Below are 23,486 nucleotides of genomic sequence, written 5' to 3'. Positions count from 1 at the left end.
TTCTTCATAGGTCTTGTTTCCCACTTCCCCGTTGCTTCTCGGTTGGTTCTCGTAGCCTTATGCGCAGTTAAGCGGCTTGGGTAGAGTTATAGCCTGTTAAAGGAACATTCACTGGAAGAAGGGCCGCTGTGTCTTGCCTCAAGATTTTTTCTCGTTATCATTTCAGTTTTCTGGCGTACCCCTAGCAAGTACCGTGTACCAGCTCGGCCAACAAACCACCCTTATGAACATTCACAAGGCAGCTGTGACTACACGCGTACGTTTATCTTTCACTGATGCCTGGATCGTAGATAGCTAAGCCTGTGATAAAAGCGGAGGTGTTTCTCCAACATGTTCCTCCCATTCTGTAGCTCGATGCGCGCAGATTTTCCTTGGTGAAACCCGCCTCTCTCTTGTAGGACGGGGTGCGCTCGGGATTATCTCGGGTCGAATTTACGAAGATTTTCGCTCTTAAGAACAACTTTTGTTATACTCGGAAACCATGTTCGCTAATATAACGTTTAGTGTCACGACTTACCGGCGCCTGTTCTTGGGTCAACCGCTCTAGCGAGCGAATTATTTTCTGTAAGTGGCCCTCGTTTGCACTCTGTAAATTGACCAGCCCCGTGGATTCGAGGCTTGGATTCAAGCCGCGCATGCGCTGTCAGCGGGACGATCGGCAAGGGCGGTGGCGGGGATAATGCGCTTTCGAGCGTCCGTATAATTTTTATCGCAATAATACCTGTCTGTATGATGAACTGGTATTCTGAGTGAGTGCAACTTGTCTAGTATACACGGCCAGTATGGGGCGGTGAGGATTTGTAGTTGCCATTGACTACTTAGACTTTATGTCACTGGGCGCTCGTATTCCGTAAAGATCATTCTGAGAAAGATGTTATCCGGTAATTTTGAACTTGAAACATTTCCCCGTAGTCTGTCAGTTGTTTCAACTGGGCATGACAGGTACTAAAGACATTCTTTGCAGACAAAATGATACATTGTACTCTATATTGTAAATTTAGCAAATTTACTAGAAATATGCAAACGGCAAACGCGTAGTACAATAATATTCAGAGAAAGTACGAAGATTGGGCACGGATAGGGCGGATGCTTGTAAAGTTCTCCCAGCAATGTCTGCTGTACTTTTCAAAAAAGCCCCATTACAAAGCGCCCACTAGCATTTTTTGACCTCTGCGCAGTCCTCGGAGATCACGCTCGCCATGTGTTTATACTCCGTTCCTCAAATACCAGGCAAACAACGTTACGGAGGCTAGAGAGACTTCTCTCACTGATCGCATCCGCAACCAAGAAATAGTGCGCTATATATGAAATATAGTTATATTGGTACGTACCATGTAATTCTATGTAAAATTAAGTCTCGTACTTCTAAGTTCCAAAATACGATGTATTTATTACGTGGAAGCTGTAAGAGACTCGAGGCCATTTTCCGCCGAACGAGCGGAGGGACATATGTTTCTGCAATCGTCGGCCACAGCACGTCACGGGCGTTTGCGACCAAAACACAGTGCGTCGACGCCTGGAAATACAAATATTCACGTGTAACATGTGATTTGACGTAAACTTGTGTCCAGAAGTTGTAACCGTAATATATGAGGTAGTTATTTCGTAGAAAACGTTGCAGATAAAGAACAACTGCACTGCGAGACGCGCGGAGTGAGACCTTTATGAAAGAACTACTTGCCCAAGTTCCGCAGCGTTTCCGGTTATATATGAGACGGAGTAAAATGAGTGGCCGCACTATCTTGTGCGAACGCCGTGGCAGCGGTGAGCCTGCACCCCAAGAAACTTCCGTCGCGTGTATTATCAGCCTGTCATGCAAAAATAAATAAATTAAATAAATAAATAAATAAATAAATAAATAAATAAATAAATAAATAAATAAATAAATAAATAAATAAATAAATAAATAAATAAATAATAAATAAAAAGGCGAAAACTTGCACTAGACCGCGCAAAGCTTAAGACAGCGAAGCTGGCCGAAATGCCGACACCGCGTTCCACCGAGTTGTAATGCCGACAACGCGTTCCAGCAGACCCGCTTCGGGAATGCGTGTCTCTTTCTCTCTCTCTCGGACTTACGGCCGTCACTACGCGTTGCATAGCGCAGCTTGCAACACCGACACCATGTTCCAATGCCGACAACGCGTTCCAGCAGAACCGCTCCGTGAATGCGTCTCTCTCTCCCTCAATTTCTCTTTCTCTCCCGAGCACAGCGCGCAAAACCTATTCTTCACCTCGCAGAGCATTGGCACGAGCGCGTGCGAACGCGCCAGCTGTGGACGAAGACGACGACGCTCGAACGCAATTATGTGGTTCGCATAAATGCATGTTTTGCAAGCGTGGCTGTATAGCCTACATGAAAAACAAGTTCACGCATGCTAGGCAGTCCAATGAAAGTTCAAAAATCAGGCATACAAACTGCTCCTTACCTGTTCATTGACACATATGTATACGTCGTCAGTCGCAGCGTAAATTTATAATTATACGTAATTTGCATTTGGAAAGCATTCCTTGCGAAAACATGAAAAACAAATTCACACATGCTAAGCAGTCCTTACATGTGTATAAATGTGTGTATACATGTAACGCAACTAATTTTCGCATATAACTACTAATAATTCCATGCAATGAAGAAAAAAAAAAGTGGCTGTATAGCCTAGTGGTTACGACTCTCGCCTTGGTAACGTTGGTATGCGGGTTCGTATACCAACGTTCGTATACCTCGGCCAGAAAGTTTCTTTTCTTTTATTTCTTTCATCTTTGCTGATGATGATAGTTTCTTGATACGAACCACAAATTACGGCTGGCTTAAACAGCTTCGCTGTTAATAAATAGCTAAATAAATACAGTTAGCCACAAAATTTTACGGAACCCGAGATATGACAAAACGCTAAATATCTGCACTGCCTCACCAATGCGGCCTAGTATTCGCATTTACAACCTTTACCGGTATATACTATGTGAACGACATTGTGATATTCGGTTTCACTGATTTACTGTTACAAGATGTTCGGAAGTTGATCGTTTTCTGGGATCCCGTGGTCCGTAAGCTTTTGTGGTTGAGTGTATGTTTTCTAGTTGGTTCAACGTACGCAACACCTATTGCCAGTGTCTTCGGTTTAACTGAGCGACATTCCAATATTGGATATAGGGCGCATGCACTAGTGAAGGTGTCACGGAAGCCAAAAGCTCTTTAATCCACTCCATATCCCCTGTCAGGCCTTATATTATGAGTAATCAATCGGTAAGTTATTGAGCGAAAACGTGGATTCTTTAACCGAGTGCGTCTATTCATGCTACATAAACTGGCTAGTCGGGTGATTATGGCGCATATCTGACTGGTGTCATTCGAAAAAAGAGTCTCAAGTGGCGATTTACAAGGTCTCCGGCTACAATTCGTAAACTCTATATATATGATCCGGTGGTTTACATTTATTTTAGTGACCGCAGGGACCATGGCCTTACTAAGGTACACCGCCATAGGGTGTATGGCAAAGGTTAGCACATCTTCATAAACACGTCACCAACGCCGCGCGCGTTTGGCGCGAACGCGGGCACAAACGCCGCCGCCGTCGACAACAGTTGTGCGTGTTGTTTGTGTGACCGCACACAACCGCTGTCACTAGGGAACGACTAAACGCCGTTGTCGACACTGTTAGGGGAGAGGCGGTCGAGAGCCCAGAGAGATTTGGCGGCAAGGCCGGCAGAGCTGCGCGCATGCGCCGCAGTGGGAGAGCGGGCACGCACACGCACAGTGAATAGGGTGCCTCAATTCCCTAATCGTCCACCACTCCCCTTCCACTGAAGTCGCGTTAGCTCTCCGCCGTGCGTTCGCTTCCCGCGAAAGCGCGCGTCCCTCGCCCTCGCGCTCTTTCACTCGCACATACAGCATCAGCCAATGAGAGTTTTAGGGCGAAGCTCCTTAGGGTGTGGGTCTGTCCCTCCTCTAGTAGTAGTAGTAGTAGTAGTCGTCGTCGTCGTAGTAAGTAGCCACGTCTACTTTATGGAAAAAAAAAATTCGAGAGCGCGGACTTACTACTTGACAATAAATACCCAACATGACAGGCGATGTAAGAAGCTGGTGTAAGACGCTGTGGCCTCTCCCCTTACTAGAGAGTACTGCACGTTTCTAACGCGTTGGTGCAATTATAATGAATTCCGTTATAAAATAGGAATGACACTCAAAATGTCAGGTGGAAGTCAATCGTTCGATTTAGTGCGGCGAGACTGGGCGAATTACACGGAAGATTCACGGTTTACCGATGATTCCCTCCGGAGCTTCGCCCACTCATCATAATTCACCCCGTGGATATGCGGTCATACCCTTAACAGCTTCGCTGTAAGAAGTAAGTGGAACAACAGCATACAGGTCTTTCACGCTCAAGAGTCGCCGGCTATACAATTCGCTTTCCATGCACTCACAGGGGGGGGGGGGGGCGATTTTAAACATTCCGGAACAATCAAAGATGATCACCCCGTAATACTTACGGCTTTCACACTCACGTTCCAACCATGCACTCACGGCCTTCACCACTCACCCATACCATAATTCTAAAATGTGAAATGAGTGTGAGCGAATAACTCATTTTCTTTATTCTGTCCTGCCTATTCTTACCTGTCTTTTTACTTCTTTTATATTTGTTATTTTGTTTTGCGCTACCCGATTCTTAGCCAATCACCCAGAATGGGAACATGCCACAGCCCCGCAAGGATCTAGGTCTATGCCGATTCAAACCATCATTTACTTAACTTGCGTTTCAATTATTCAGTATTGAAGTATTGTCCCCTTTTTTTAATTATTATTATTTGTGCTATGGAATTTTTGGCCAGTCTCCCAGAATGGGAATATCCCACTGCCTTACGACGGATCTGCATGTATGTCGATTGTAACCAACTTCTGCTTACATTGTGTTCTATTTATTCAACATTTAGTTAAATTCTCATTTTTTTTTTTTTTTTTGCATTGGTGCTACAGGATCGTCGAACAATGGGCTCCCAGAGTGGGTATGTGCCGCCGATACGAGGGACTACGCTATCGATACGGCTGTTGAAATCGGCGCACTCATCGTGGCATTTATCCTCTAAGACCCCCTTGTACAATACATTGCACATTGCATTTAACATTTTTTTTTCGAAATTCACTCGGAAGTGATTACGCAAAATACTCATTCTGGGCATGAAGTGCAGTGCATGTGTAACTGCAAAGAAGTGGTTCGCTCATATTCTTGTGATCCGCTTTCGAGGAATTTGACACTGAATTGATCTAGACCTCTTAGTCGTCCCCGATGGCCGAAAGCAACCTTGGGGTGTGCTTCGAAATCACTGAGATTGCGCGAAAATGCCGGACGCGACAGCAACATGGCAATGTACTGCACGTAGTAGTTCCATCTTCATTTCTGCCTTTAAGCAATGAAATACAGTTTTTACCATAGCAAACATGAGGAGATGATGGAGATCGTTTTTTTTTTCTTTTTTCACATACACGGAGACGCCGCTTTTGGCACCTAAACATGGTATTTAAATTAAAAAAATTGTTTTTCGAGTTCATAACATAACAGTAGACAATAAAAACCACCTCGAAGACCGATTATATCCCATGGGTGTGTTCGCATCTCGGGAGGATATGGTGGGCGCCTGCGGTACTCACGTCTTTGCGGAAGGAGTTCATCCAGAGGCTGGTGCCCACGCCGCCGGAGAAGTTGGCCTCGACGAAGCTCCTCAGCTTGTGGCCGTTGGCGCTCATGGCGCGCGCTCACGACGCAGCAGGGGCGAGGAGGATCGCACGGAGAGGGCCTGGAGGGAGGGATCAAAACAGCCCGTGCTGGCATGATTAGGCACAAAGGTTGTAATGACTTTCCTTCGCGTTGTTACTTTCGAAGCAGGCACAGCAAGGCCACCTAATTCACAAGGCTGTTTCGTTCGCTTCAGGTTGTGCTGGTGACATTTGTCTCTGCGCATATATATATATATATATATATATATATATATATATATATATATATATATATATATATATATATGGAGTCACTAAAATTAATCTGAGTCCCATGTACGGCGTGCCTTATAACAGGTCGTGGTTTTGGCGCGTTAAAGCCCAGAACATACATGTTCCTGGGGAGCTTTACGCGCCAAAACCACGACATGTTATAAGGCACGCCGTAAGTGGGGACTCCAGATTAATTTTGACCGCCCGAGGGTTCATTACCGTGCACCTAAATCTAAGTATACACGAGCGTTCCTTGCATTTCGCCCACATCAAAAATGCGGCCGCTTTCGCCGGGAATCGAACTCGGGACCTCGTGCTTAGCAACGCAAAGCCATAGCCATTAAGCGACCGCAGTGGGTCGTAAAGAGGGAATGTCGGCGCATGTATACACTGTTTCTTGATACATTTGTACTGGGTGTTTTGTGGAAATCAGTGAACTTATTCTTAACATTCCTGTGCGTGGTCATATAGGTTACTATAGCAACCTAAACTGCACGGTGGTTTATGAGGTACTGCGTAGTGGGGGAAGCACAGGATTCATTGTGACCACCTGGGATTATTTAATGTGAATCCAAAGCATGGTACAGGAGAATGTTTGCATCCCGCCCTCACGAGAATTCGACCGTGATATACTGATTGATTGATTGATTGATTCATTGATTCCCTTATCTCGTCATGGGACGTTCCACGAGCTAAAAGTCACGTAACCAAGACATCGGTGCGGCTGGGATCGAAGCCGCGACCTCGTGCTCTGCAGAGCAACGTCGTATAGGGCTTATAAACTGTCACTAATTGCTTTTTTTATTGTTTTGAGAGGGCATGCCTTAGACAGGTGTGGAGAGCACCTTTAGCCTTTCTCGCCAACGTTTTGTTTATTTTGCAAATGTTAACGAAAATACAACTCTTTGTCATTGACCGAGCTCAAGTCAAAGTCCGAGCTCAAGTATAACCGTTGTTTGTCATTGACCAGTGGCATTTGGGATGTATATATAACATCACGATTGACTCACACCTGCTCTTAAGAATAGTTGTACCGCAAGACGTGTTTGTGGATAAGGTCCAGATGAACTTGAGCTAATAAAGGCTATAGAACATATAGGGGTATGCTTGAACACCGAGAGGAAGTTTCAGCTCAGGGCCAACACTTCTTACGTGCAGCCGAACCCAAATATGGCCAGTGTTGATAACTAGAAATAAAAAAAAGAAAAGATAACTAGCTACGCGAGGCCCCCCAAAACATTAAAACCCGCAATACGAGCCCCCAAGATCCGCTATAAACACAAGAATCATAATCACGTTCAAGATATGTTTTATTGCCTTTAAGTAAAACAGTTAAAAAAACGCTACACTGGACAGCAAAGCATGTTTCTTTTTACCCATAATGTAATGAAAGGCATAAATCATCAATATTATTAGCGCTTCTTAGTGCGACTGTGAAGTACGGAAGCGTATTGCGAAACGAAAAAAAAAAAGAAGTGAGTTACAATCATTGGCCGGGGAAACATGTTGTACTACCGGGTAGTGGTTAAAACGGCACAAGAATCCCCTGTTTCATCTTGGTATGGTCGGGCGTCCTCTGTGTGAATTTGTTCGCTGGCGTCGCTTCGGTCTAGTGACGGTACCATCGCTGACCCCATAGGCCTCCATCGTGAGCCGTTCTTGTGAACAACACGCTCGGGCAGCGGGTAACTGAAGAAGCTTTAATCGTTTCTCCGGAGACCGGCCCGCACAGTAAGGATGGCATTTGTCATCTCAGTGGACATTCAGTTTCTTAACTTACATTTATTCACATTCAGCTGGCTGAAAACACGCTCAATTCACTCTTACTTCCAAAGTGCCATGAATAAGTTACATGTTTGCGACACGCAAAGCAGGAATCATTCTAAAAAATATTAAGTTTTTGTACCGCCATAAAGAGAAGCCAACAATTAGACCGAAACCCAAGAAAACCCGCCTCCCGGAAAAGAACAAATGTTCCCGCTGAGCAGCTTGAGAAACCGCTAAATTTAGCGGGAGAACCGCCAAGTTGGCAACACGGAATATGACAAACTCGGATAACGCGACTTAATCTCTATATCGGACACGCGACAATTACTGACCGATATTCTTGTGAAATAACTCCCTCATAACGAACTGGTCATAACAAACTGGAGCGGCTGTCGTTGCCTCTGACAAAAGGGGTAACGTGATCTTCAATAAAATCAATAAGCGAACTCAACAAATACGGCGGACCTACAATGTCAGTTGTCGCAACTCGCAAGAGCCCAAGCCAACTCTGACGTTTCACGAACATCACTGGGGAAAGAAATCGGAATAGAAAAGAAAAGCACATTACTCTCGTCTATTACTGGGGATGTTTTCTGCAACCGTACGAAACAGCGTGAGTATTACCGCGCTCAGTTATAAACTAAACCGGAACAATGTATGAATTCCATTCCGATTCTCTTCCTTTCCGTGCTTCGTCAGTGTTCCGAGCAGCACTCCGCCTAGTTACCACATTGGTCGGTCGTAAGGGGTGGATAAGAAAGGAATAGAATCGAGCAAACTGAACCGCTACATGACACCGACCCTAGTTGTGGCTGTCACTGCTCCGCGCCTTGCATAATAAACAGCTGCCTCTTTTGTGTACTCTTTCGGAGTACATAATCATCACATGGAAGTGTAGCACTCGTGCCCTCCTGCACGTTGTCAACCAGTCCCGTCAACACAAACACCTCTTGACAAAGTTCAACTGCTGAACAGCGTCGCATCGTTCCTGAAATCACGTGGACACAAATTAATCGGAATGTTGCTTGTTGGAATCACGCCGGGTCACCAAACCGTGGAGGTGGCCCGATGGTTTAACCGGCTAGCCATGGTGTTGTTGATTGCCGAGATCGGTTGATAGACGCGGCCGATCAGGCCAGGGGCGTTAGTATTGTTGTTACTGTCACACTTAATTTAGTGTGAGAGACACAACACAATGAATGACGCAGTCTTCATTTAAATAAACTAATATAATAATACTTTTTCGGACGGCAGCACAAACACCCCTATTACTGTAATCGAGAGTCGAAGCTCCAAATGAGAGTGGTGGAGGTGGTGGTCCTCTTTTATGGCTCGTACCCCGTGCCAATTTCACGCGGTGCTCGTCATCTTCAGCCGCGGCCGGCTGCACGCAACTTTCGCGCCGCCACATCGTGAAGAGCACGCCGAAAGTATACTATAGTGTTGCGAAAAGAAGACAAGGACAAGAGAACACACAAAAAGAGAGAGAGAGAGAGAGAGATAATTTATAATCATTGTTTAAATATAGATAGTACCGACCACTCAGCTAACGGGAAGCAAGGACTTAATATTACGTTTTCAATGCGAACCTCGGCCAATCCCCCCTCGTGGGTCTATGCCATACGTTGAAGGCGACAACGACATCACGAATGCACAGACAGGGTACTGTTCATGTTCTGTTCACGTATGCTAGTCTTCCTCGCGTCACACTAGTGTTCCATGCTGGCATGCCAACAAGCCTGCATAGCAATCCTATGGTCAATGCCGTCGAAACTCACTCTGAAGTGGTCGAGTCCAGGCAAGGGCTATAGGCAGTGGTGAGTGGAACTTGTAGCGCGTACTCCCTCGGAGAGTGATCGGACTGGCAACTTTTCGAACAGTGGGCGCTGGGCTACGTCTGTATACGAGATTTACGTACTTGATCATGTAGTGCAAGTGCGCGAGCGTAGTACCACCACGGAGCCGATGCTTCCTATATAAACGCCGACACGCGACGACCACGCTCGCCGCGCGATCAAACGCGGATTTTGGCACTCGCCGCAAGCGGCGGCCGCGCCTCCGTGACGCACTTTCGATGTTATCTTTAAGCGGCACCGCGAGGTAGGCGAAACTTCGTTGTATTTAAATACTAAATCTTGGTGCTTCCGTAGCTTCCTGCCTTGCAGCGCATGTCGAGAATGGAGGCACGTAACTGCCACGAACGCATATTCAAATAGACACAAAAGGGTTTATCATACTTCGAAGAAGGAAGTCTCGGAACCTAATGCGATCAGCTGACTTTTGAGTGCTTTTCAACACTGATGAGAAAGAAAAAAAAAGGGGGGGGGGGCAGAACCCATCTCACGGTGACTGCTGACGGTAATGCGTTAGCATCGGATCAGTTAGCGACACAATGTATTGCCACCGTAGAAACGAGTTAGGCATGAGGCGTGTACTGCAGCGGTACTCTTCTTTCGCCGTAGCCAGCTCCACCCTAGCAAGCCAGCGCCAGCTGGTAGCGAGGGCCGTGGACGCGGCGAAAGCCTATGGTTTCCCGGAAAGGGGAGACCACCCCGAAGATTCTTTAAGAATTCCCGAATAAAGATGCTAATTCTCTCTCTCGCGCGCGCGCTCCCCTAAGAACACTCGGCGTCATCTAGAGCCGCCGCCACGAAGCCTGCGCGAGGCCTTTGAAATGTATGACGCTCCGGTGCGTGACAGCGCTGAGGAACGCGTCATGCGGCAAGCGGGCTTCTCTATCGCGCTTCTTTCTGGACACGCAGAGCCATCTAGTGGCGCTACCGAGAAGTCTGCGCGTGGCCTTCGAGACCAGAAGCGCGGCGCGCGGGTGCCTGCGAGCACTGAGAATTGTTCCCTCACTTCCCGCACACTCAGTGGCATATATTCAGTGACTAACGTTGGCGAGAGATTCATCGAAGAACGCCACATAGCCAGTGCATTTAAGGCGCAGCTCGCTAAAGCGCTGGCGTGAAAGGCCTTCTTTGAAATTCTCCACGTACCCAGTGAATTTGTGACGCTGCCTGCTAATGCGTCGGGTTGCTGTCCTTGAGGAACCTTTGTGCTGGGGTTCGATTCCGTGCAGCATCGGAGAGATTTAAGGTATTTGTTTTGCCATTCTAGGGCGGCACATTCCCAGTGGCAGATACCTAGTTACCCAAACTGGCGTCAAAGACGCTCGTTGAAGAGCGGCACACACTAGTGCAGCAACATCAAACCGGTTTTGCAGAAAAACCCGGTTATCCGGTTATTCAATTCACCGGTTATTCGAATTTGAACACCGGATGACCGGAGTGATCGGTTAATAGTGTCGGGATATTCGGACAGTCGGATATTTGTTCTTCTGTACTTGTGCCGAAATTACCTCTCTTTTGTATTCGTAGTTATTTTTGCAACCGCTCGTGCAAAGCCGATATCTGCTCTGATTAACCTCCTTACCTTTCCTCTTTTTAAACACCAAATATTCGTGTCCGAATATTTGAATATGCGGACAACCGGTTATTTAAACCGGATATCCTGAATATCCGATTCTTGAAATCCGCATAACCGGATAACCGGTTTTCGAGACCGGATTCACTTCCCTCTGGTTAAACCGGATAGCCGGTTTGGCGGACATTTGCAAGCACTAGTACGCACCTACTGGCACATGCTTAGTGACCCAAGTTGGCATCAAAGAGATTTATTGAAGACTAGCACGGGCCGAGTGGCACATACACTCAGTGCTCCAAGTCAGCGTCGAAGGATTTCTTCGAACAGCAGTGCCTACCCAGTCCCGCCTCTACAGTGACCCGCGTCGGTGTGAAAGAGGTTCGTTGAAGAACGACAGATATATACACATTACCACATAAGTTGGTCCGATGGTGGCTTTGGAACCCTGTTACCTCAGCACAGGAGCCCGATGCGCTAAACATTCCACCACTGACTACCCATTGACCCAGGTAGGCGGAACAATGGTTAGATACAGACACACATAGATAGATAGCCCCCGGAAAATGCGTGAAGTATCGTAAGAATGCTAACGCATGAAAACTGGTATGACTTCCGATAACGGCTGGTGCTTTAAAAAAAAGATATGCACATCCAGCGCACATGTTGTAATGTGACGCGAAGCTTTCGTGAATCGCTTCTCTCGTGCAGACGTGCTACGTGACGTGACGCACGCGCCATTCGTCTCGAAGAGCTACTTGCCGTTTGCACGAGAGTGCTTGCAGTTACTCTATGCCTGGCGCTATTTGGACGTATCTTGTATAGTATCTTGCCCTTGTGCCATAAAACGCGACATTAGCATCGTCCTTGAGTTGTGTCTGTTGCTGGCGGCTGGAACAAAGACAGGAGTCGATGTTGACAGCCATGTTAGTAGCCTGCCTACCTCATTTCTGACAGAAATGCTGAACTGACTGCCGCACCCAGGTGGAATGCATCCCTTCTGACGTGTCAGTCATAGCCTTTGGCACAGTGAAGGCAATCAAGTGTATTGATTGCTTCGATTTTATCAGTTTATTGGCAGGTCACGATCGCAACACATTAGGGCTAACCTTATGTGTTGCGCACTATTTTCCAGGGGTTGTCCATGAGAGGCTTTACATATTTCAGGAGTCTTGAAAATATGTTTTGGTGAACGCGGCTGCAATGACAAACTCATTTGTAGCAAATATGCACCTATATGGGGTTGCTTTTTCCCCCTTGTCGCTTAATATATCCGAAGGCAGTGTTAATTTTGTAGCTGAATACTGTCAAAGTATGATAATTGCTGCTCGAATATGTTCTTTACCACAAATTAAGTGGCGACGAGGTTTGTCTCGACAGAAAAGCCGCAGAAAGTTTCTGCAACTTTAAACCCATCGCGAGGATTGGCCAAGAATAAGTACATGCATGCCCAATGGCCCAAGAATGAGGCAGCCCAAATGAAAGAAATGTGAGAAAATCAAAGAAGCCGTTCATTCATTTCCTTGAAGAGGTGTGTGTGCTTTAGAGCCATGTGGCTACAATAAATGTAGAAGTCCTATGTCGTGATTTATTGTTTGATTACGCTCCCTGACATTCTCCGGCAAAATGTTCTGCACACTAAACTAGAGCATCCGGTGGGACACACCCAATGGACTGGAATATTTTTTTTTTTTTTTCCGGAGGGCGGAGTGGTCGCAAACGCGGCACCTGTCTCGTCCGCTTTTGTTGGAAGAACCACCAGCAGCTCTTCACGTTTCCTGATGGTCACCCTCACGAGGACTGACCGACAGTGACTCATCTCACATCTCACAATGACTCATCTCACGAGGACTGGCCGACAGTTTCTCATCTCGTTGCCTTTGGCGTCACTGTATTCTGGCTACAAAGGCTAATAGCTAATGCGTTGCAGCCTGAGTGTAATCAGGCTCTGGGTAGCTTTACTTAGCTTGTTGCCCTGTAAGCAACTCTGAGTGCGTGCCCTTTGCGCCTGAGTACGCTCAATCACGAGCATGCTGCGCACACTCAGCCGTGAGCATGCTCATGCCAAAAGGTACTAGTGCAGCCTTAATTGCAATGATACGCCAGCTCATTTAGGAAAACAGTGTAAACTAAGTATTCAATCTGTACTCCTCCTTATTGCTGTTGTTGAACCCTGTCCTTGGCGCCTTGTCGAAGAGAGTGCTTTGCGAAAGCTTTCGTGGTCTTTGCAAGTAGTCCGTGCTTGAGCTATATAATGGGAACAGAGGACCTGCATTGCGGGCAAAGCCGTCTCGACCTTCGCTTTCATGTAGCGTATAAGCGCCTGAAAAAGCCCGCACTTTGCGACCGAGTTCATTCTCTGCATTCCTAATTACTTCCCCCTCTTCCTGTCTACGTTTTCGATCTGACGCGAGTCGGCTCTATGAATAGACAATAGGTTGGCCAAGTTTTCCTCCAAGCCTACAAGAACGAACTAGGCTGTTTAACTGATGCGCTCACTCGAGAAAGCTAATCAGAACCAAGGCGGAAGTTTTGACTTTTAAAACGTGCAAGCGGCTCTCATTTATCCTTCAATACTAACTTTCCCCGGCGTTTGAGATTTGCTCGTTAATTTTCGCTCTAACAGCCTACACCCGACAGCCTTCCTTTGACGTCCATAGACACCTCTCACTGTATATTTGAGTGCGTGCAGTAAAACAGTTTGCACCTCTAAGGGTGCTGTCTTGTCGAATGATTAAACCCTGGCTCTTAAAAAGTAAGATCGAATCGATGATGGGGACAAATACAGTGTTGTTTCTTAGCAACTTTCTTTTCTTCTTTTTTTTTGTGGCAAGTAAACATGATGGCACGATAACAGATGACACGAAAATTGCGTGAAATCAATTTCGATAGCTATCAATGTCGAACTCTCGTGTCAGATATTTTAGTGCGCACCAAGTGGTCGCAGTTAGTATACTGCAGTTTTCAACGACGGCTGATACCATGGCAGGCGTAGTTTGAGCTCACTGTCGTGTACAGTAAAAGTTTTTTTAGCTTTTTACACCTATAAGATTGAGGCTGTTGGCTCCATGGGCCAAACGAGCCACAATACGTGGGTCACCATACATGCACACAAGTTTCCTAATCTCGTCCATCTAATCCTCTGACGGCCTCGACAGCGTTTCCACTCTGTTGGGATCCAGTTTGTTACTGTATCAAACCGCCATTTATGTGCTCCGCGCGTCACACGAGCTGACGTACTCCATTTACCACGCTTATTCTTAGTAATATAGAATACCATGCACACGTGATTGCTCTATGATGACTATAATGCGTCTTTGCATCTGCTAACGGTACGGGTGCCAGTTACTGTTCCGTCGGCTCATTGGAGAATCCTTAGCACCTTTTTAAAATTTTTTTTCTAGTCTTATAAGTTTCGGTGCACCCGCCGCTATGGCTTAGCGGCTATGACGTTATGCAGCTGAGCACGACGTCACCGTTTCGAGTTCTGGCCGATGGGGGCGGGAAAAAAATCGCTTGTGTACTTGGGTTTAGTTACACGTGAAAGAAGCACAGGTGGTTGAAATTAATTCAGTCATTCACTAAGGCGTCCCTCAAATGTACCATGTAGTTTCGGGACGTGAAACCCTACAATTTAAAGAAATTGCCGGCGCCACACTTGAGTACCGGCCGAGTAGAGTCATTACATAATATTGATTTTTAGGATATTGATAAGGTGCCCTGGATTATTTGTGAGCGCCTGTAAGATGCAATCCAGTTTTGTTCTGCTGATTTGGGCTCGCTCACGTATATGCTCTATTTCGAGCCACCTGAAGTGAACGAAGACAAAGGTTTTATTTAAGTGTACGCGAGAATTGAACTTTGTCGCAAGCCTGTTATTCACAATTCTGTTATAGTTTGAAGTTTCAAGTTTGGCTCGTTGGTAGTTTATGGTTATGACGCCAGCGCAGGAGATTAGGCGAGCACGAGAACTATTGTGTAATAAGGGGACAGACTCCAAGTTATAGCGAATAGAGGTACACGATTTATTACGCTCTCGATTCTCGAAGACGCACGTGTCCGTTTTCTGAACAATGAAATTAGAGTAAAATAATTACATTTAGCCACGTTACAATAGCGACGAGTATACTCCTTTCTACATAGCAGTGACATCAAGAAGCAAGAAACATAAAGGAAGATAAAAAGAAACGTTAGAAGCTTAGCAAATTGATCACGAAGATCTTCAGTAAGAGTAATCGGCATTCTCACGTTGTCTGAGATTCACAGGATCACGTCCGTGTCGCTATCGGTGAAGCTTCGCATCACACCGGCTTCGAGATTGGCCCGTGAACAGCTTGCCGGTGTGCGCCTTCTATTAAGAGATGATCGTTGAAGGTCTGCACCGGTGCATGACGCCTGGATAATCGCCACTTTTTGTGTGTCGTGTGCCTTCAGATGTGCCTTACGCAGTATTCCCTTGCCCGGGCATTATTAGACAGGAGCGAGCTCTACACGTGTCCTTTAATCACATAATTTACTATGCGCATACTGCCCTGAGTCACCACTAAGCATTGTCAAAGACAGGGCTACTCCGCCCGCGGGAAGTATCACTCCGCGTCACACAGCTTGCTCGGTTAGCCACGCCAAATTTCTTATAGAGTGTACGTACACGAAGTGCTGCTGGGCAAGTTTGGACCGATTGCTGATTGATTAATTTATTTATTATGTATTGGAAACGTTGGTAAGAAGTGTTACTGGCTTCTCCGGAGCGTTTTATTGTTGAATGAATGAAGGATGATCATTAGTTCAGTAAAATCTTTCAGCCTTTTAGCAGTTCATTACAAAACGGGGGCGGGGGGGGGGGGGGGGGCAGTTATTTGAATAAAAAGACGGGTAAAAAAATATACCGAATGTGCTACACGACTTTTTGAAAGGCACTAAAAGACATGTGCAGTGAAGTCCTGCGTTTTCTTTGTGTGTACGTGTACTTTTGCGTATTTCAACATGTGTCTTTAGAAGTTCAGCTGTATTAATAGCCTTCTCTATAGAGCCCGGTTTCCCGTCTAGGTACTTGTTGCTTATGTCTGTCATTATCAACGCATGCGCCGACCTATGATTATGGTGTCTTGAGTTTTGTTCTTGCCAAACTCTTAAACAGATTTCTCTGATTGTCTTGTAGCGCACGCAGGTATCGTCTTTCAGCCTGTCCGACGAGCGTTCGACGCTGCAACAGTGGTGAAAACACGTAATGGGACAACCCTAGCTGAACTGGGAATACAATTCTCTGGAAGCAGTTTACCGTATTTGCTCGCATAATGAAGCCACCTTTCTTGTTTTTTCATAAGTGTTGACGTCAATATGGGGCGAGGTTTCAATACGCGTGGCATAATGTTTGGCATATATATTTTTTTTGTAGAAGTTGAAATTGTAATAGTCGTGGCGCACTACCCGAGCAACACGAAAACGTAGCGGCGAAACGGTGAACGGCTGCATGGTGTCGACGAAATTGCGCGATGGACATGTTGCGAACGCTCGCGTCACCACTGTTAAGCATCCTTCGTTTCAAAAGGTTGCTTGCTATATCACGGCGCGATCCGACGATTTCATTACAGCCGACAGTGCCAGCGAATCACTCCTAGATAAACAGATACTGAAAACTGGTTCCTAGAGGTCAGTCACTGTCAGCCGTGCGTGTTTTTATTCCTGGTAAAAGAAAAAAAAAGTTTCTTAAATTCACTGTCTGTCTGTCTTAAGGACAAAAGTTGGGGGATGGGTTCATTACGCAAACGGGTTCGTTAAGTGAGTAAATGCGTTATGCAGCGTCTACGTGGAACATGTTTCGCGCGCACTTTCAACAGGACCGCTATCTTACGCTGCTCCGGTACAGCGTCAGAAACGTGTTGTAGTATGTATAGTGCCCGCTTCGAGGGACTGCCACGTGCAACCCAATTTGGCCAGGATGGAGGCCGCACGTGGGCTCCTCGCGGCGTAAGATATACGCACGAATTCCCGCGCCAAAAATAATATGCCGCATGCGGATGTGTATTTGATCACCTCACAGTCAGGTGCCGTTGCATTTGCGAGGAAATGTATATGCCCAGATCGCGGACTCTAGATATGACTTCTTCAGTCATGAAATATGAGCGCCGGTCGTTAAGGCTTCCGCATTTGTATGTTTGTGTGGAGAGAGAGGGGAGACTTGACTGAAATATAAAAAAAAAGGAGCATCAGCATGGATGCTTAAGCCTCTGCCGGCCATCTGGCATATTTGTTGAAGTTAATTATTCATGCGTAGTCTGCTATCATGTATTCTTCGGTTTTTAACAAAATGAACAAGAATATCCGCTGGGCATAGGTGTGCTAGTTAGAGATAAGTTAAATGGCCTTGTGGCAAAATAAAGTACATCGGTTACCAGCGCTTGTGCAGAGCAACATGTTGAAATTTCCAATGAACGCGGTAATGTCTTCATGAAAACATCAGAAATAAGATGTAAAGTAATAGCACGTGGTAAATCCAGTGAGTAATGTAGTCTCTGTAAAGCGCAGTCCCCTGGGTACTGTAGGAGTGATAGTCTAATATTAGGCGGATTATGTTTCTCTAGCACCGAAGGAAGCAAAGATCGCACAGAGTGCCTGCCCTTATTATAGGTGCAGGCGTTCGGTGATAATGACACAGCTTACACGAAGCTTAAGAAACATTGTCCTGAGGAAACGAGGTAAACCACAAACTACGGCGACGAGCACGTGGAGGAAATTATCTCGTAGCTATCTCGTGATAGGGGCGCTGTCCGATATGATGGAGGTGCATCGGCAGGCGAGCATCATAAATGAGGCAGGAAACTTCTGGACAAAAGCCCGTACTTATTCCTCCGAGAGGCGAGTCGGTCAGCCTCTTCATTGCCAGTAATACCCACGTGCGATGACGTCCAATGACTGAATAGGGGTACACCGCGAGATGCAATTGCGGAAGCATTGTTGGCAACGCGACGCACGCTATAGAACTGTTACTGCCTGGTTTAGGCGACTGAGCGTTGCGCGTGAGTCACTCAGAAAAACCTTGCAAGCTCTGAATTTCTCCTCTGTGTATTTGAGCGCTACATCGATGGCTACGGATTCAGCACTTGTGACCGAGGCTGAATACGATATACGGACGATACGACGTGCTGAACTGTTTCTGGGCGAAAGAACGCCAGAGATGCGCCCTTGTGGTTTAGGTATAATTCAGGTGTCAGTGTATATATCGGTGAGGTGGCATTGCACGTGGCCGGAGTGTTCTTCGGATAGATGGGAAAGCGTTAGCTAGTACAAAGCCGGCGCTAAAATTTGCTACTTATAGTGAATACGAAAGACGTAGAGGCACATCGGGAACTTTACCAATGCTTAGCGACAACATCTGTGACGAGTCATGCTTATCAGTGATACTCACAAAGATCACCGCCATTTCCATCCATAAGACAATAGTGATTGATTATATTATCCACTGTAAATTGAGATACGAAATTGCTTTCCGTTAGCAAATAATGTAAACTTGCATTAAGAGCTATGATTGTTTTTTTTTTCCTGTGGGCACTGCCCACACAACCAAGAACAGGTTTGCTTGTCTATATGTAGAGTCACTGTAATTGACGGGGTTCAGCAGGGCCCAGTGTTCGCGTCATTCAAACAGCGCAAGAAGACGCGATGCCATTGAGCGGCCGTGCAAAAGGAGACGAAACACACACACACACACACACATCCATGCGCATGTTTTGTCTCCTGCGTTGTGTCTTCATGCTCCGTTTCATCATGCACTATTATGCCAACTTTCTCGACAAGCTACTATTCATCATCGTTTGCCTATTTTATGTTTACTGCAGGGCGAATGCCTCACCCATCGATCTTCAAATACCCCTGCATTGCTTCAGCTGACTTCGCCCTATTGCGCAAAGTTTTTATTTATTTCACCACACACCTACTTCCCTGCCGCCTTCGACTGCGTTCCCCTTCTCTTGGAATCCATTCTTTCTCTGTAATAAATAGGCCACCGGTTATCTGCTCTACGCATTACGTATATCCTGCCCAACACCATTTCTTCCTCTTAAACTCAACTAGTATATCGGCAACTCTGACTTGCTCTCTAAATCCACACCACTGTCTTATTGTATCTTAAATTTACATTTATCATGTTTCGTTCCACCACTCGTGGCGCAATATACAGCATCTTCTCAATCGTCTTCGTTAACCTTCAAGTTGCTGTCTCGTGTATTAGTATGGCGGAATACAATGGCTGTACACTTTTCCTCTCAATGATAACCGTGTAAGCTGCCGGCCATGACTCGATAGTGCCATTTACTCTTATGCGGGTCTAGTACTCGGATAACTGCAGAATCGGCAAATGTTCAGCGGTCTCTGCCACGCAGTGGATGTTTCTTCTTGTTCTCTAAGGTACAACCATTCCGACCGCGGTAGTTTAGTGGCTATGGCCTTGTTCCGCTGAGCTCACGGTCGCCGGTACGATCCCGGCAGCATTTTGACGGGGGTTGAAATGTAAAACTCTTGTGTACTGAGATTTAAGTGCGCGTAAAGAACCCTAAGTGGTCAAAATCAATCCAGAGTCCCCCGTTACGGCGTGCCTCATAATCAGATCGTGGTTTGGGCGAGGTACAGCCTAGCCTGTCAAATAAGCGGATGCTTCAAGTGCTCAGTTTTAACAGCTGCTCAACAAATTAGCAGATATCTTCCTATTAGCACTGTAAAGTGGGAGATCACGTCCGATGACCACTCATTTTAGACTCCAAATTTAGTGTGGTAGAGTTTCAGACTAAGAACGCTAGTCGCAAAGCTGGCGCAGGTGTCTCCCCGCGCTACCGCTACAGCTATTAATCCAGCAGTGTTAATGACGCGCAACACGGCTTTGCCTAAACTTCATCCTTCTTGTTTCAAACACCCCTGAGTGTTCTGATGATGGCGTTTCTGAAGCTCTATAATGTTTTGTATGGCGACAGTGAGCCCCTTTAACGTCTCATGTCTGCCATTCGATCGTCTACCAAACATTGCAATCAAAAAGAATTGTTTATAACACGAAAAGTATATGTGCGAGGTGAGTGTTATTTACCAACGTCGCACACTTAAAAGGGTCGTGATTTATTTTAGCACTAGCTATCATTCAATGAAACGAATTAATCCTGAATGAAAGGCTCTACAGAAACGCTGGGGTAATTGAAGTCTGCAGTCTGACGAAATCTCATCTGGTCTGGAAGTATCATGAATAAACAGGGCTAGGCACTGACCAAAGGTAGAAAATTATTACAAACTCGATGTTATGGCCTTACACGGAAACCTTGCTCACAATCACATGCCTGCGATCACGTGTTTAGTGCGCTGAGAAAGTACGCAACAGAATGTAGCTAAAATAAGCAGAAAAGAAGCTGCAATGTTTTTTTCTTCTTTTTTCTATGAATGCATGCGAAATCACTGAAAGAAATCAGTGTGCCGGCCACGATTCTCATAGTGGTCGAGCGGTTGCAGCGACAAACTTCTTCATGATGCAACTCTATGCCAAGTGGACCCACCGCGGCGTTTCAGCGGCTCTGGCGTTCTGCTGCTTAGAACGAGGTCCCGGGTTCGAATCTCGACCATCGGCGACCGCAATCCGATGGGGGCAGAGTGAGAAAATGCTCGTGTGTACCGTGCGTTGGTTGTACGTTAAACAACCAGCTGTGGGCAAAATTAGTCCGGAGCCCTCCCCTACGACGTCCCTCAAGAAGCACTTCGCAGTTTCGGCGGGACGTTAACCCACACAATTTAATTTTCTATGTCAAGTGCTATACCTTGTGACAAACGCATCCTGTGCAGCAAGTTGCGTAACGTTCCAAGACGTGTCTCCTATCCGTGGCTTTTTAACCCGAGGAAAAAAATAAATAAAAATAAAATAAGGAAAAGCACGTTTGTCGCCCCTCTGAAGTAACCAGCTGTTTTCTTAAGCGTTTGTGGTCACGATCAAGGCAAACCTTGTGAAATCCGCTTTTGCACGCTTCTGGTTTACGCGGTGAGTCTCTTGTATGTGGTTAAAACTTCTTTACAGTTTTAAACTGACTCAGTACTTAACATGAGATGCCCGGGTTGAAGCTTACAAAAGTTCGTGCGGATGTTCGGTACTCCTGCAAGAAGTGCACTTCGATATTTGTAGGCTGCCATTTTGTTAGCATGTATTTGACTTCTTAGCATAAAAATGTCAAAGAAAATCTTTAGGTTATAAGCATTACAGAATTTGCGCGCTATAATTGGAAACAGTAAATTACTAAATCTACTACAGAACACCACTGAGCAGCAACGTGCGCGTATATTAATAATCGGAGTGACATGGCTTTGAACTTCAAGCTTCAATCTCCAGAGATAAAAAAAGAAGAAGGTCGTACTGTGCATGATGTTCATTCAAACATGATTCGAGCGGCAACGACGGCTACGTATTTTTTGAAGGGGCAAGCGGGAAAAGCGTGATATGCTAGCCGGTTTCTCACCTGGATTTTTCTCACGTCCACTTCCCAAGAATTCCGCTGCTCCAACGTGGCGACACAAAGCTGGTTTCCTTACCACCGCTACCACTCACATATTCCAGCGTTATCAGCTCCGGCAGCAGCAGCAGCTTTCCGATGCACTCTCAAGGATGGAGCCCGCGCACCGTGCCTGACAACGACCCGTCTTTTCTCTTCCGCAGCAACAAACCTTTCGCTCTCACGTTTTGCCACTGCAGGGGGACCACATGCGCTCTCGAGTTCGACGGCCCTGCAGGAGAGTGTGGTCCCTCCTCGCCCCCGTCAAAAGAAAAAAAAGTGCGGAGCCGGGCACGCGAACGAAGCCGATGAGGCTGACTCCGTGAAGCCCAGAGAAAGCGAAAGCGTCAACCGCTCTTCCACCCGGCGTTTCTCTCCCACCCGGCACAAGGAACAGGGGCGACCCAGTTACCTGAAGAGAGAGCCCGAACCGGGCCATACAGCTGGCCGCTTCCTCGGCTTACCGCTTCAAAAGGCGCCGGCCTTTCACGGCACTAGATGACGTACTATGCGCGCGAGCGCGCGTGTGTGTGCATGCGTGTGTATGTGATTGCTGCCGAGCGGGCAGCGGCGGACGTCTTTCGCGATATCCGCGTTGCTCACTCCTACCCCCCCCCCCCCCCCCCCCTTCCCTGCGCCCGCCTTGTGTCGCCTCGTGACTGTTAGGAACCACTTCTCGCGTCTCGGTCTTCTCCTAGAGACGCGTCACTCGGAACGCACGTCCTTGGAGCATCGCTGTGTTTGAGCTGACCAGACACGAATGTGTGCAGACATCGCCCATCCGTCTGGAGCTTGGGGCATTTAACTGCGCACGAGAGATTTTCACTGTCAACACCGATTGAAATGCGTATGGATATATATATATATATATATATATATATATATATATATATATATATATATATATATATATCTTTCGCTGCCTATAGCGAAAAGCAATGAGCGCGAGGATGCATGACGGGTCTGGGTGTGTCTCGAAACTGGCACTTGAAATGAAAGTACCAGAGTTGATCAGGAGTCCTTACTCTCGTCTGAACGCCTTGTTTAGTTCACGCACTTGCTGTGCCAAGGTACCACTGGTAAATGGCGAAAAAGCACTGAGTTTAATGGTCTCTCGGAAGCCTGTAAAGCTGTAAAGTTCACGTCAGGGGTAGCGGCCGGCTATGAGACCATCTGCCAAATCCGTTGTAAAGAGTTCTTTTAACCGCGTAGTCAGAAGATACGGGAAATACCTTCGACAAAAAAGCAGTGATCGTTGCTTCTGGTGGCAAGATGATACGAGCACATCTTCGGTACACGCGACAAGAAAACAAAAGAAGTTTTGAATGCTAATAATTGAATAAGTGGCTGACTGACAGAACGAAGCGGAACAAAGAAAAAAGCCGACTGATTGTAGAACTACAGGAAAGCGATTGGGTGGAGTGGCACTTGCTAATCGAATTATCGATGAATGTCCAACTGCTTTGACTGTCAAGACCGTAGTCCGTGTCAAATCGTGGCTGAGTTCGGATCAAATTATCTCCCCCCCGCTTAACTGATCAGGACTGCTGCGCATATTCAACGTGCGCATTGATTTTTATGTACCTATGTCTCGCGGTCTAGACAGACAAAGTACCTCAGCTAATATTTGCAATTCTCCTCGCACTTTACCAATATAGAGTCTTTCAACAAGTATTGCTACACACACCATTGGCCATTCGTTGGTATTCGTCAGCATGTTTTTTTCCTCCTGTCATTGGCGCCACGGTTGTCTATACGCCCGAACATTGTGATCGGAACTGATGACGGCAGCTGTAGAA

At 46.4% G+C, this 23,486-nt stretch overlaps 1 protein-coding gene across 4 annotated transcripts in view; it reads right to left on the bottom strand.

Moving 5' to 3' along the window:
- The window catches only part of LOC119466002 (phytanoyl-CoA dioxygenase, peroxisomal-like), a 73,008-nt gene extending 50,830 nt beyond the window's left edge, over window positions 1–22,178 (bottom strand). For 2 of the 4 annotated variants that reach the window (XM_049657090.1, XM_049657091.1), the window contains exons 1-2: window positions 21,655–22,178; window positions 5,648–5,793 (exon numbers count right to left, since the gene is read on the bottom strand). In XM_049657090.1, the coding sequence (XP_049513047.1) occupies window positions 5,648–5,743 (96 nt within the window). In that variant the 5' untranslated portion in view covers window positions 5,744–5,793; window positions 21,655–22,178. The remainder of the gene's footprint in view (window positions 1–5,647; window positions 5,794–21,654) is intronic. The other 2 variants (XM_049657089.1, XM_037726484.2) reach the window with 2 other exon arrangements.
- Window positions 22,179–23,486: the final 1,308 nt, after the last annotated feature.

This window comes from Dermacentor silvarum, chromosome 10 (genome assembly GCF_013339745.2).
Source record: "Dermacentor silvarum isolate Dsil-2018 chromosome 10, BIME_Dsil_1.4, whole genome shotgun sequence".
Classification (NCBI taxonomy): Eukaryota; Metazoa; Arthropoda; class Arachnida; order Ixodida; family Ixodidae; genus Dermacentor; species Dermacentor silvarum.
This window is presented reverse-complemented; position numbering and strand designations above follow the sequence as displayed.